The 12,608-nt window shown below is 35.1% G+C and overlaps 2 protein-coding genes across 4 annotated transcripts; one reads left to right on the top strand and one right to left on the bottom strand.

Moving 5' to 3' along the window:
• Positions 1 to 592: 592 nt before the first annotated feature.
• LOC109147987 lies at positions 593 to 6,020 on the bottom strand. 2 transcript variants are annotated; one of them, XM_019295679.1, is made up of 12 exons: positions 5,782 to 6,020; positions 5,124 to 5,208; positions 4,879 to 4,955; positions 4,758 to 4,785; positions 4,585 to 4,678; positions 4,425 to 4,491; positions 4,161 to 4,254; positions 1,926 to 2,104; positions 1,375 to 1,602; positions 1,151 to 1,264; positions 954 to 1,034; positions 593 to 833 (listed from the first exon to the last, which is right to left on the bottom strand). In XM_019295679.1, the coding sequence occupies exons 1-11, from the start codon at positions 5,857 to 5,859 to the stop codon at positions 981 to 983; spliced, it is 1,098 nt and encodes a 365-aa protein (XP_019151224.1). In that variant the 5' UTR covers positions 5,860 to 6,020; the 3' UTR covers positions 593 to 833; positions 954 to 980. The 2 variants fall into 2 exon arrangements, with proteins under 2 accessions (XP_019151224.1, XP_019151223.1); XM_019295678.1 differs by having other exon boundaries at positions 593 to 1,034.
• A 903-nt stretch (positions 6,021 to 6,923) lies between these two features.
• Positions 6,924 to 9,496, top strand: LOC109147989 (2-C-methyl-D-erythritol 2,4-cyclodiphosphate synthase, chloroplastic). 2 transcript variants are annotated; one of them, XM_019295683.1, is made up of 4 exons: positions 6,924 to 7,368; positions 7,465 to 7,595; positions 8,995 to 9,229; positions 9,280 to 9,496. In XM_019295683.1, the coding sequence occupies exons 1-3, from the start codon at positions 7,014 to 7,016 to the stop codon at positions 9,226 to 9,228; spliced, it is 720 nt and encodes a 239-aa protein (XP_019151228.1). In that variant the 5' UTR covers positions 6,924 to 7,013; the 3' UTR covers position 9,229; positions 9,280 to 9,496. The 2 variants fall into 2 exon arrangements, with proteins under 2 accessions (XP_019151228.1, XP_019151227.1); XM_019295682.1 differs by having other exon boundaries at positions 8,995 to 9,496.
• Positions 9,497 to 12,608: the final 3,112 nt, after the last annotated feature.

Genomic DNA, 12,608 nt, shown 5'->3' with positions numbered 1-12,608 from the left:
AAAAAAAAAAAATCTTATAACAATTCTTATACCTAATTCACCGTACGCATCTGTCTCAATGCGAAATACCAATTTCCCTTGCATATGAAGTTAATAAGAATTAATAGATTTCATACTAATACTCAAACCAAAATTATTATTTTTTTAAAAAAATTCACACAGGGCATTGCCCCAAATACTATACTTGTTACCGATAAAAAACATGGTTGAAAAAATCACTAGGCACTCTTCAGGTGCTAGGCGACGATTAATTTGACACCTAAGTGCCTGTGCATTTAAAAAAAAAAAAGAATTGTTTAAATTTTTTTAATACTTGATAAATATAAATTATTTAATACTTTTAGATTATTTCGCTCAAAATAATATCGTTTTGAGTAAAACCATTTAAAAAAGAAACAATAACTAATCAACCCACTAGGCAACCTAGTCGGTACCTAGAAAGCCTAGGCAGTCAACACCTATGCGGCGCTTAGGCGGGGCATAGTCCACCAGCCGCCTAGACCACCAATTATGATACACTAGGCGGCCGGCTAACGTCTAGTGCCAATTAATCGGTGCCTAGGCGGGATTTTTGTAACACTAGAAAAATTATAGCACATGCAATTATTGTAAATCAAATACTCCATTTCTCCTTGACAAAGAAAGGGATAAAACATTCTGTAAAATTTTGCAGTAATGTTCGCTAGCATTACAACTTTAATCTCAACGAAAAATAAACCTATTCCTTACCTCCGAAATACTATTAAAAATAAACAAAAAAAAAAACAATGATGCAGAGGAAGATCACTGTTTTGTTCTGTAGCTATATATCCAATTCTCAGCCAAAAACAAATCTGCAACAAATGGACTACAGGTGAATAAATCAAGACTTGCCTCATTATGGTTTAATTTGGTATATCACACCCAAACTAGTCTCAGCAACAATGTACATTGCGGTACAGCTATCTCCTTACGAAGCAAAATTCTTTTCAGCCACTCTTTCAAGTTAGAGACACTCGCTTCCCCTCCACTGAGAACTTGTCACTGCCTTCAAGCTGGGTAAACGAAGAAAGGTGGATTGGAGAAGAGCAATAGATAAATAATAATTACTGATAAATGTTTCAGTAGGCCAAAGGTTTTCCATTTCAGGTTTTCGGCAAATTGTTCTTACCTTGCGTTTTAAATGAGCTATAGCATCTTTTTCAGAGAAGTTCTCAAAAACAGCTGATGATTGCTCATCTATTAGAACTTTGAGTTGCTTCAGTTTCAAGGAATTCCCTGGTGCCTGCAACAAGCAAGATGTCACTGAATTTCTGAATCTATATTAATGAAACAGCAAACCACAAACACTCTTTAATTAGTAAAGCAACATAAGTGTTGGTCTTAGGAAAGTACCTGTTTAAGAAGGTGTTTACACAACTTCTTTAATTTCATTTTTGGGTTATCATTCTCGCATGACTTGTAAATTTCATCATTTTTTGCTTTCATCGACAAGTTTGAATCGGAGGAATCTTCCCCATCGCTGTCATCAAAAGATGTCTTTTTCCCCTGAAAGAAGCAACCAGCTATCTTTTTGGGCTTGTCCTTGATGCCCAGCCCTTGTTTTCCAGATGTGGATTTATCCTGCAATTAGACCAGTTAAAATGAATATGTAATCCATTCGCTACTCTTATGGAAATATTATATTGCTAAGACTCCAAATAGTGTTGCACAATGAGAAAATGGATCGTTCCAAAGTTACTATAGAAACAACAAATGGAGTTAAATATATCAGTTGCTATTGCGAATGAATTACATTATGCATTCCTCAAAAACAGGCCAAAATAATTCTTCAGCGTAATAAGTTTTTAACATGTAGACATGATTGGTTTGTGAGGATTTCATTTTGGTCACTTTGAATGAGAGGATAGGAAAAAAAAAAAATCAAAGCTAATGGAAATACATACTTGAACATGTTTATAGAGATTTTCTTGATCCTCCTCACAGAACATAGTTCTCTCACTGAAATCTAGCTGGTTGTCAGTAGAGGACTTCCTTTGCCGTCTCTGAGCTCCAAGAAAACCACCAGATACAAAACCAAATTTATGACCCCACCAATCTGGAGGAACAACTTGCTCAGTGGGACCTATATAAAGAAGGCAGTGACTAAATAATGAGAAAAGATAAGTGGTGGTCAGAAACACAGTTCAATGCCATCTCTAGCAAACAATTCTTTCTTAAGGAACTTAGCATTTAAAATTCATGAGCATTTAACAAAGGTACAATTAGTAATACTTGATATGTGGCTGAAGAACACTGCATAGCCTGTTCATAAGATGATTTTAAAGAAAGATAAGCAGATTATGCAAAAGTTTCTTACAAGGATGTGATAATAGATTAGTAGTTCATTAGTGGCTGAGGACACAACAGAATTTGGTCATAAAATGATATTCCAGGAAGATAAACAGAAGATAAACAGATGATACTTAGTGTCTGGCATTATGCACTAATAATTCACCAGGTTTTTATGATTGCACTGTTCTTTGAGTTGACGCATGGCAATCTGTTAGCACATACAAAAACAATCCTTGTTTGAATGAATACTCTCCCACATTTTGTATGCGCTGCCTACTGTTCATTTACCAAACAACTTAATTTTTTTGTTTGCTTTCTTTTAACAATTTGTTATAATTTACAAATTTATGCTTTTGTTTAATAGACCTTTTAATGTATTCTTTAAATATACAAGTTTTATTCACTATAAATTAAAAATTACAAAAATTTAAACTGTAGACATTTTGAGTTAAGCCTAGTTATTCATGTCATGCATCCATTTTGGTACAGAGGGAGTAATATAACTACCGTGTGTTTCAAATGTGTAGGTTATCCCACTTCAGTTGCAAATTTTGGTTCCTCACAAGGGAATACTGGTGTGAAGACCAACATATTATGGGGCCAAACACTCAAATAGGTCAAGCGTGATGTGCACAGTACAAAATCCATTTTTTTCTATTAACCCTAAAATGATGTTGAACCATGTCACAAATTTTGAACTAACAGGGTATCATGGGAAATGCATTACCTTATCTTAACCTCTATCTAGTAAAATGTTGGTGGTCCAATGATCAGAGTTTTTGAATTTTTGCCTAACAGAAATGTTGCACAGGAATCAATTCCTGTACACTAACCCCATTATGTGTCAAAGCATGCTGCTTCATCAAGTCTTCAACGAAGTGCACACTTAACTGCAATGTTATCAATTACTGCACTCCGTTGAACTGGAGTGCTAGGCAGTCGATGAAGTTTGACAAGCATGACTGATCCTGACACCTTGTGCTGATTTTTTAAAAAAAATGTTCAGTTATCTTTGCTCTAGTTCAATATATAGCACCAAATTGTCATCTGACATTAATCCTCAAGGCTCCATACTTTAATTATAAATAAAGATCCAGTTTTTAGGTTTTTATATAACCCAATAGCAGAAAGTGTTCTATATCTTCAAAGTACTCTTTCCTTAACTTATTCAGTTATCTTCCTTGTCTTGAAATTGTCCTCAAAAGAGTCACTCTAATAGTCTTGAGTTTGTTGGTTTCACTATAGCTATACTCAATCTAGTTTCATTACAATCACGTCTAAGAGAGCAATCTTGTAAAACACCTTGTGCACAAGGTGCTAATTGAGTTGTAGAAAGGCTATAATGTTAGTGAAGGGAATACCTTCAAAGAAGGTTACTTGCTGAAGTTGGTTACAACCTTGACGCCCTTAAACTACTAGTAGATTCAACAATTAGAAGGAATATGTAATTAGGTAGTGAAGTAGGCTTAGTCAAACCACTACATGTTCCCCTATTCCTATTCCTTCCCTTTATTTACATTTTGCTCTTTATTTATTTACTCACACTATCTACACAATATATTTTTGTTGCTGCTCAAATTTTAATCTTCCATCATCTTTTCACAATCTATAGATATTCTAATTCACCACCCTCTTTGGATATCTTTGGACCCACAATACAGAATCACGAATAAAGAAGGATTTTAAAAAATCAAAACATCCATTACCACTACTTGCTAGAGTAAAGTGGTAAGCAATTGGAATGCAGTTATTTGCACCAGAGTCATCATTCATTTGATTGCAATAGTACTGCAAGATCCATATATACCAGAGCCTTAAAGCTACAAGTATGAAAATCTAGAACTTGCCTTCAGCATCAGGAATTATCTGGATTTCAGATGCCTCCACTACCTCTGCCAAATCCTTAACATCATTTGCTGGTGCAGACTTTGTCTTCTTGACCTACAAAATTTAAGAGTATAAACAAATTAGCATTGCAGTAAATGATCCAAGAAAAAAGCAAGGACATGCATGCATATAACTCAGAATGCAAAATAATAATGTTCTAAATATGTACTCCAAATGAGGAAAAGATAAAATTGAATGGAGAAGGAAACACAGATGGGACTGACAAGAATTCCTTCAAGATCATGAGAAGAATATGAGTGGACAAGCTTCCCCCTTTCTCTTTTCTTATATCTGGAAGACAAAGAATAATAAACTATGGGCATCAAATAATAATCATTTCTAGGAGTTTGCAAATACTGGAGCTCAAAGAGTCACTGTACTTACCTTCCTTGTGGACGAGTTACTTTAGCAACTGCTTCTTCATTGCTTGGAGAATTCTTTGTCTTTGTGTCCACTTGCATTTCATCCTTACCATTTACTGTTAGAAGGAAACAGAGACAAGTTATGCATAATGTTATACACTAGATAAATCAAAATATCCTTTCCCTTTAACATACCTTCTTCATTCTTGGACTCAGTGGCTTGCTGCAAAATAATTAATAAGAGATATTAATTACATAGGAAGAACTGAGAATGGATTTCAGTAATGAATTATCAAAACCATGAATGCCAAGATACCACTTTAAGTCTTTTGAGGATGCTATCAAACTGAGTTGTATCAAATGCCCAGTTGTTAGGCTGTTCTGTTCCGATACCTTTACACGTCTCAAAAATGAAAAGAGTCAAAAAGAATTACTACTCGCAACAAAATTCATTTCTATGTTCAACAAGAGGAACAGCTTATTATTAGCACCATTAAAGTAAAAGAAAATACTCTGTAGGGAAAAAAAAAAAAAAAAAAAAAAAAAGACTAAGAAGAGAACCTGCAGTATCTTGTTTGTTTTTAACTCTGACATGTCCTTTGATACCTTGTTTATCTTTTCCTAGCCCTTCTCCTTCTTCCCATCCCTATCAAATGCATTTGGAAGTGTTAGACATATTCATAATGCCAAACATATTTCCTAAGTTGTCACATATTGAGAGCACAAGGAAATCATTAAAAATTCAATAAACAAAGAAGACCTAAGAGAGATAAATCATATGATTCATTTCCTCTAATGCATATAAATATAAACACTCTAGTGGCACTACACATCTCAAAGGCCACTTTCTGATCGTGCTGACGGAAAAGCTTCTGCAATTTCTGTTTTCCTAAATGTACACCACTCAAAGACATAGTTGAGCAGACCCGGATGTTGTTTCCTTGACACATAAATATCCAAAAGGACGAATAAAAAGAAAGAAAAGCAGGAACTTTCAAAGAAAATGCTGATCAACTTATATGTATCCAAACAACTTAACTTTCTCTATACACGGAACCGGTAAAATATCAAAATTTGAAGTGAAACAATCGAATTAAACCAAAAAAGTTCAATCCTGCAGTAGCATTCAGGACACCGAAATAAACAAATATATGTGGAAGTGAACTGTTGATTCCGCACGTGTAGGCGTTACAAAGAGCGAGAGAGAGAGAGAGGTAACCATTTGTTTCATGAGGCGGAAGGCGGCGGAATCTCTAGCTATGCCGACATATTTAACAGGAGCTTCAGGGGCAGCCATGATCAAGACGATCTGGTAATCTCAAAATTGGCACCAAACGCCTCTCCTTCTCTATCTCTCTCTCTCTCTCTCTCTCTCCCTACTTGAAAATACAAAAGTGAGAGAGGAAGAAGAGCGTCGGAGGGCGGCGAAAAGAGAGAAAGCTTAGGCGCAGCATGCAACTGAAAAAGAAAAACCTAAAACCTTCGGTGATCCAACCAGGCGCGTATCCGCCACGTGTTGCAGTTCCTACTTCCTAGTTTTTGGGTGGATCCAACGTGGCTGGAGAAGGAGGCCCAAAATGTGTGGGCTTTGACCGACGTTCAGAACTATCAGAAGCCCAATTATCCAATCATTTCAAATATTGCAAATTATATCGTGGATTAAGGTCCGGAGCTTGATCCAAAACAACATTGTTTTTGTTAAAATTCTTTTAAAAAAAGCCTGACACAATTTTTTTTTTTTTTTTAAACAATCATTCACATGCTCAGCCGGCACGTGCAGGACACATAACGCAATCATTATTGTGTGGATCATGGTCCATACAAATTGTGTGGACCATATTTTGTATACTGTAAAATAATGTACATTCAGCACAAAAATAATGTACATTGTATTAAGTGAATATACATTATTTTTGTATATTTAATATATTAAAAATGAACTTTTTTGTTATGGTCCACATCACACTGTAATTTGCCCACAGAACAGAACGTGCACCTGCTATCAGTTCCAAATTCGTTTCAACTAGTGGCCCATTAAAAGTCAACTTTGCAAAAAAAAAAAAAGAAAAAAAAAAAGAATGAAAAATACCCCTAAAAAGTCTTCCTCTCCATTTATTAAAAATTAAAAAGCCTTACTCAATTTTTTATTTTATTTTTATAAAGACCTCTCCAAAAATCACAAATGTAATTACTTCAATAATCATAAATGACATCTCATTAATCAGGATAGGTGAAACGTTGAGAATTTGAGATCAGGGTGGACCAATAATATTCTGCCACGTGTCTTGTGAAACTTCCAAAATATAGAACCTCGCAACCAATGAGCCAATGTTCCCATTAATCCCGTGCCATAAGAAGGAAATTATTTAAATTTTTAAATGAGAATTCAGAAAATACGAAAACGGAGTCACTGTGAGCTGATAGTCGAAGCGTTTACTCTGACAGAAGAAGATGGCTATGGCAACGTCGTCGTTTCACTGTGCGGCTCTGCTGCCCAGGAAGAGCTATTCGGAACGGCAGAGCTCTCTCAGTGTTAGCACCGGAATCTATGGACAGTCTATTTCGTTTAAGCCGCACGCGCCGTCGCTCGTGTTGTCTCCGAAGACCTCGCCCGCGGTGGTGTTCGCTTCCACTACCGCCGGCGCTATGGAAACTGAACCTCGAATAAGCGCCGCTACTCCGTCAAAGTCGCTACCCTTCAGAGTGGGCCATGGCTTCGATCTCCACCGTTTGGAGCCGGGATATCCTCTTATTGTTGGCGGAATAAACATTCCTCACGATAGAGGATGTGAAGCTCACTCCGACGGTGAATATGTTTTATATACTTGATGAATTTAATTTGTAATTGGTTCGGAATTAATTTTTTGCGGTTGAAGTGAACATTTTGCCCTATTTTTGATAGGTGATGTGCTGCTTCATTGTATTGTTGATGCAATTTTGGGTGCTTTGGGGCTTCCGGACATCGGTCAGATTTTTCCAGACAACGATCCTAAATGGAAAGGCGCCGCGTCGTCGGTTTTCATCAAAGAAGCTGTAAGATTTTAATTCATATGTTGAACTCAATTTGTCCAATTTATTATAGTATATGATTATTTATGATATTTGTATTCCTGCTGCTTAATCTTATTATTATTATAGCGCACATGTTAGAGAAGAGCTCACTTGTAAATCCTATTGAATAGCTGTGGATCTCCTGAGCTTAGTCCACTAATAGAATGCAAGAACATTGATCACCTAAACTTTAGGTTATTGATGCAGTTTTCTGGAGTTCTTTCATTCCTTTTGATTTTATGGGAAAGTAGGTAGCAATTACGTGAAACTTGCCTTTGTGACCCTAGCTGAGATGACCGGTTAAAGTCAAGAAGGCCAATAGACAGCTCCATGGGAAGTCAAATGTGGAACCTTGTGGTTATCAAGTCAACTGCTTGACTAGTTTGGCTGGGGTTGTACCAAGATTTCTTTCATTCATGATTCCTGCTTTCTCGAAGCATTAATTTTGGGCCTTCAATGGTTAGGTTTTAGTCGTTTTAGTCCCTAATTAGTGTTAATTTTAGGCCTTCAATGGTTAGGTTTTAGTCATTTTAGTCCATAATTATCATGGCTGAGCAAATCTAAACCTCAATTGTTCCAAATTGTTGGGATTTTGGCCTTTTTGCCAATTGTTCAAAGAAACTCTCTTAGGGGTGAGAAAGCATGTGTTGCATGTTAAAATAATATGGGGTGTTTTAAAATTGTGGTGATGCACATGCTTTCTCATTTGAATGGAGTTTTATTCAAACCATTAGCAGAAAGACCAAAATTGCAACAATTTGAAATAATTAAGATGGCATTTGTTTGCCTATGATAAGCAGGGCTAAAACAAATAAACACTAGCAATCTAAGAGTTTTTAAAAGAAGCAATCTAAGAGTTAAAATCACACTTTTCCTGTCTATAAAAGATGTGGTAAGAAGCCAGGACACTCTGTTGATAGATTGTTTAAGTTTAGCCCAAGGGTGATGGGAGAAAGGCATTCCAACATATATACTCTTGAGAGGGTAAAACTGCCAGGAACAGGAAGTAATTAAAATTTTAGAGGAGCCACCTGCCAGAATAAAATCTGTTTCAGGACAATGTTATATACAGAGTTTGCAGTCTTTGCACCATCCTGTATACCAAAAAGACCTTAATTAAGGATCAGAAGATGTTCAAGCATGAGCTTGAATCAGCTTTGTATGGAAAATCATTAATGCAACCTTTTTAGCTCTAGAATGGTGAGCTGAATTATATATATATATATATATATATATATATATATATATATATATATATATATATATATATATCAAAACTAGAATGGTTAAAGAGCTTTGTGTATTGAGTTGTAGTTTTTTTCTTTCATGATGATAATCTGGAATATGATCTAACGTCTTCATGCAATGGGCCTTTGATCAGGTACGGCTGATGCACGAGGCTGGTTACGAAATTGGAAACTTAGATGCAACGTTGATCCTCCAAAAACCAAAGGTAAGCCCTCACAAGGAAGCAATTAGATCCAATTTATGTGAGCTGCTTGGTGCAGACCCCTCAGTTGTAAACCTGAAAGCAAAAACTCATGAGAAAGTAGACAGCCTAGGGGAGAATAGGAGCATTGCAGCCCACACAGTTGTTCTTCTTATGAGGAAGTAGCAGATGGCCTTGTCTAATTCTTCATCAGGCTTCTTCTCATGGGATATTGGTATTCAGACTACTTACAGGAAACATATTGCTTCAACCTATATTTGGTAACCTAATCCCATTGGATGCATGTCTGGTTGTTGTACAAGTCCCCAGGGTATAGGTTCTGCAAACTTTGATTAAAACTGAATTAATTAATTGAATCGAAAAAGTTCAGTTAATTGGTTTGTTTCGATTCATACATTTTTAAGAATTTTGATTGTTGGTTAATTTAGTTCAATTATTCAAATTAAATTTGGAAATTTATTATGCATATATGTAAATAAAATAAAACAAAATAAAATAAATACACACTGCATGCTTGTTAATGCCTGTTATCTTTTAAAATACCAAATTATTTCAATTGAATTAATTTAGCCAAAGAAAAATACTTGTTCAGTTAAAGTAAAAAATAACATATTTTGGTTCAGTTAATGATTTAAATATTTAAAATTTTACTTAATTTAGTTAAACGAAAATTGAAGTATGGATTAATCAAATTAACTGATTGCATACCCATATTTTAACTTACGGAGTATTATACAACTATTAGTATATTTTTTAAAAAGAAAATGGTCGGAAATATTTGAGGGGAAATTGAATTAATATTTGAGGGGAAATGGAATTAAAATTTCATGACCAGGAAGATTAATTACATTGTTTGGTTGACTTTGAAATTGTAAGGAATAATGAGTATAATACAAGTATAACCTTACATAATAATAACAACAATAATAATAATGGTAATTTAGAAAATTTGGTGAGGACATAATTGTCCTACCGGGGGGACTATGGAAAATATTTTCCTCATTTTTGAAGAAAATGTTTTCCATGAACCAAACAAAGGGTTTTCCTCAAATTCAAGGAAAACATTTTCCATGAACCAAACATGCCCTTAAACTTTATCTAATAGTGCAAATGTGCAATTAAATTCTAAATTTTTAAAAAAGTGCAATCAAACACTTAGACTTATCATTTTGCGACATCTAAACCCAATAGTAGGGTATTCACCTAAAATAATCGGTTATTAGAGTTTCATCCATAATCAGGCGATTGGTGAACAATCATCGGTTGCTATTGCCATTAAAAAACGATCGTCTTTTCCCATGAGAAGACAACTAATCCAGTCGTCACAACCAGCCGTTGTCTTCTCCATTAGAGAAAACGATAATCGCAATTGCTTTTGTTGGCATCAACGGTCCATTTTTTTTATTGGGGTGATTTAGCGGCGGTTAATGGTAGTCAACAACGATAATTTTATTAGTTACCGGTAAACATGACTGATTTGACTCATTTTGACAAGTTCAAATATTTAATTATATATTTTTAAAGTTAGGGGTTGAATTACACATTCGAGTAAAATTCAGTGACCTATTTAACTTTTTTTTAATTCATCATTACCATCTACTTTTATTTATTATCATCACTTGTTTAATTATCTCTCTCTCTCTCTCTCTCTCTCTCTCTCTCTCTCTCTCTCTCTCTCTCTCTCTCTCTTTTTTTTTTTTTTTTTTTTTTTTTTTTTTTTTGCATGAGAAGGAGCCGAGGCCCCAAGATTAGTAAACCGGCCTTTAGTAGCTATCCATTTAGTATCTCTCTCTAACAAAATTGTGATACCGTCTGACGGGTAATCTAAGATCACATACCCCACCTACCCATATACGGCAAATTATGTTGTGCATCCGTGCATGGTGCATACGGATGCAAAAACGACGTCGTTTTGCATCAAAATGCGCATCCTACTTAAAAAAAAAATCAGTTTCGATATTCCCAACAACAACATTATGTTATTCCTTTTTTAGTTTATTCATTATGGATTTTTAGTTATGAAATTCTGGATGTATAGTTATGCAATTTTGGATGTATAGTTATGCAATTCTAGATGTGTAGTTATGAAGTTATGGATGTGTAGTTATGCAATTCTGGATGTGTAGTTATGAAGTTATGGATGTGTAGTTATGCAATTCTGGATGTATAATTATAAAGTTATGTATGTGTAGACGTGTAATTATGTAATTCTGGATTTATAGTTATGAAATTATGGATGTATAGTTATATAATTCTAGATATATAGTTATGAAATTATGAATGTGTAGTTATGCAATTATGAACTTTTTTTTTTTTAAAGTTATACATCAAAACGACGTCGTTTTTGCATCCGAATGTACCATGCATGGTGCATACGGATGCACAGCATAACGGTCCCCCATATTCACCTCCATCTATCAATTATTACCTACCTAAACTACAACATTTTTTGCTTATAAACTTTGCTATTGCCTTCGCAGTTCGCATATAATCATTTCTTACCACTGTCTATATCACTACCCCACCTACGCATAGTATATTTTCGCATACATACTCGACTCATTTTTATTTTTTTTCAAGAACTTATGTCTTGCCATTAAGTTTTATTTGCTTTATTTAATTTAACTAGGTCAATATATCATTTTTAAAAAGATGGGTCTCCCTGTTGGACACGAAGCTAAGTATGCTAAGTAAATAGACTGATTACCTGAATTCTGTGTTTTTTATTTGACCAACCAACCTTAATTAATATTTGGTGGAATTATAACTTTTCCTAACGTTGACATTTAGGTTTGACAAGTGAAAAGAGAACACGAAATAAGTGCGTCCCAACCCCGCGCTTAGCTCATTTGACGCGACTCTGATTGCAGGATAATTCTCAAACAAATAATTATTCGGAGTAACGAGTTGTTGGGTAATACGCGTTGAAACATGTGTTAGAACAATGTCGAAGTGAAGCGAGAAACCTGAACGTAGAACTGGAGAAGAAAGCTAATGTAAGAAGTCTATGTCGTGTTCTTAGAACACTACCTTAAAAGGGTAAAATTCTCCGGTGACGGTGCCGACACGCTTCCGACTGGCAAACACAGATTATATTATATAATGCTCGGACCAAGAAGAGAGGAGGGAGAATAGTGAAGCTCTCTGGTATTCTGTGTCTTCATGCTCAAAAGGTGAGAGTCATTATTTATAATTTATATTGATATTCTCCAATCAACTTCCTCATGCAATCCACACGATTAGAGCAACTTAAGGGGAAGTGGGACTTGACTGAAGCAACCACTTTGTCTAATCCGTAAAATAGGGAGGACCCCTTCCATTTTGAATGATTTTTTTCCAACAATCCCCCACCCATTCAAAAGGAAGGCTTAGTTAAAGAAATGTCTGAGCAACTCACAGAAGTTGACCTTAATGTTAGTGAACGAGATCTTGAACTAACATGTAGTGTCATTGAGTAATTTTCTTCCCAAGAGTAATGTGAATCTTGAACTCATTGGTCAGAGAAATTTTGAACTCTAATGCACACATCAATATAGACTTTTCTA

This window comes from Ipomoea nil, unplaced genomic scaffold (genome assembly GCF_001879475.1).
Source record: "Ipomoea nil cultivar Tokyo-kokei standard unplaced genomic scaffold, Asagao_1.1 scaffold2036, whole genome shotgun sequence".
NCBI classification, from domain to species: Eukaryota; Viridiplantae; Streptophyta; class Magnoliopsida; order Solanales; family Convolvulaceae; genus Ipomoea; species Ipomoea nil.
Note: the sequence above shows the minus strand (reverse complement) of the source record. Positions and strands in the feature narration are given on the sequence as shown.

Excerpts from the sequence above, each read along its gene's own strand:
- LOC109147987 (XM_019295678.1), bottom strand. The coding sequence starts at position 5,859 with ATGGCTGCCCCTGAAGCTCCTGTTAAATATGTCGGCATAGCTAGAGAT. Across the intron at positions 4,786-4,878 it reads TCCTCAAAAGACTTAAAGTG|CAAGCCACTGAGTCCAAGAA; the intron begins GTATCTTGGCAT and ends ATTATTTTGCAG. Across the intron at positions 1,265-1,374 it reads GTAAACACCTTCTTAAACAG|GCACCAGGGAATTCCTTGAA; the intron begins GTACTTTCCTAA and ends TGCTTGTTGCAG.
- LOC109147989 (XM_019295683.1), top strand. The coding sequence starts at position 7,014 with ATGGCTATGGCAACGTCGTCGTTTCACTGTGCGGCTCTGCTGCCCAGG. Across the intron at positions 7,369-7,464 it reads ATGTGAAGCTCACTCCGACG|GTGATGTGCTGCTTCATTGT; the intron begins GTGAATATGTTT and ends TATTTTTGATAG. Across the intron at positions 7,596-8,994 it reads CGGTTTTCATCAAAGAAGCT|GTACGGCTGATGCACGAGGC; the intron begins GTAAGATTTTAA and ends GCCTTTGATCAG.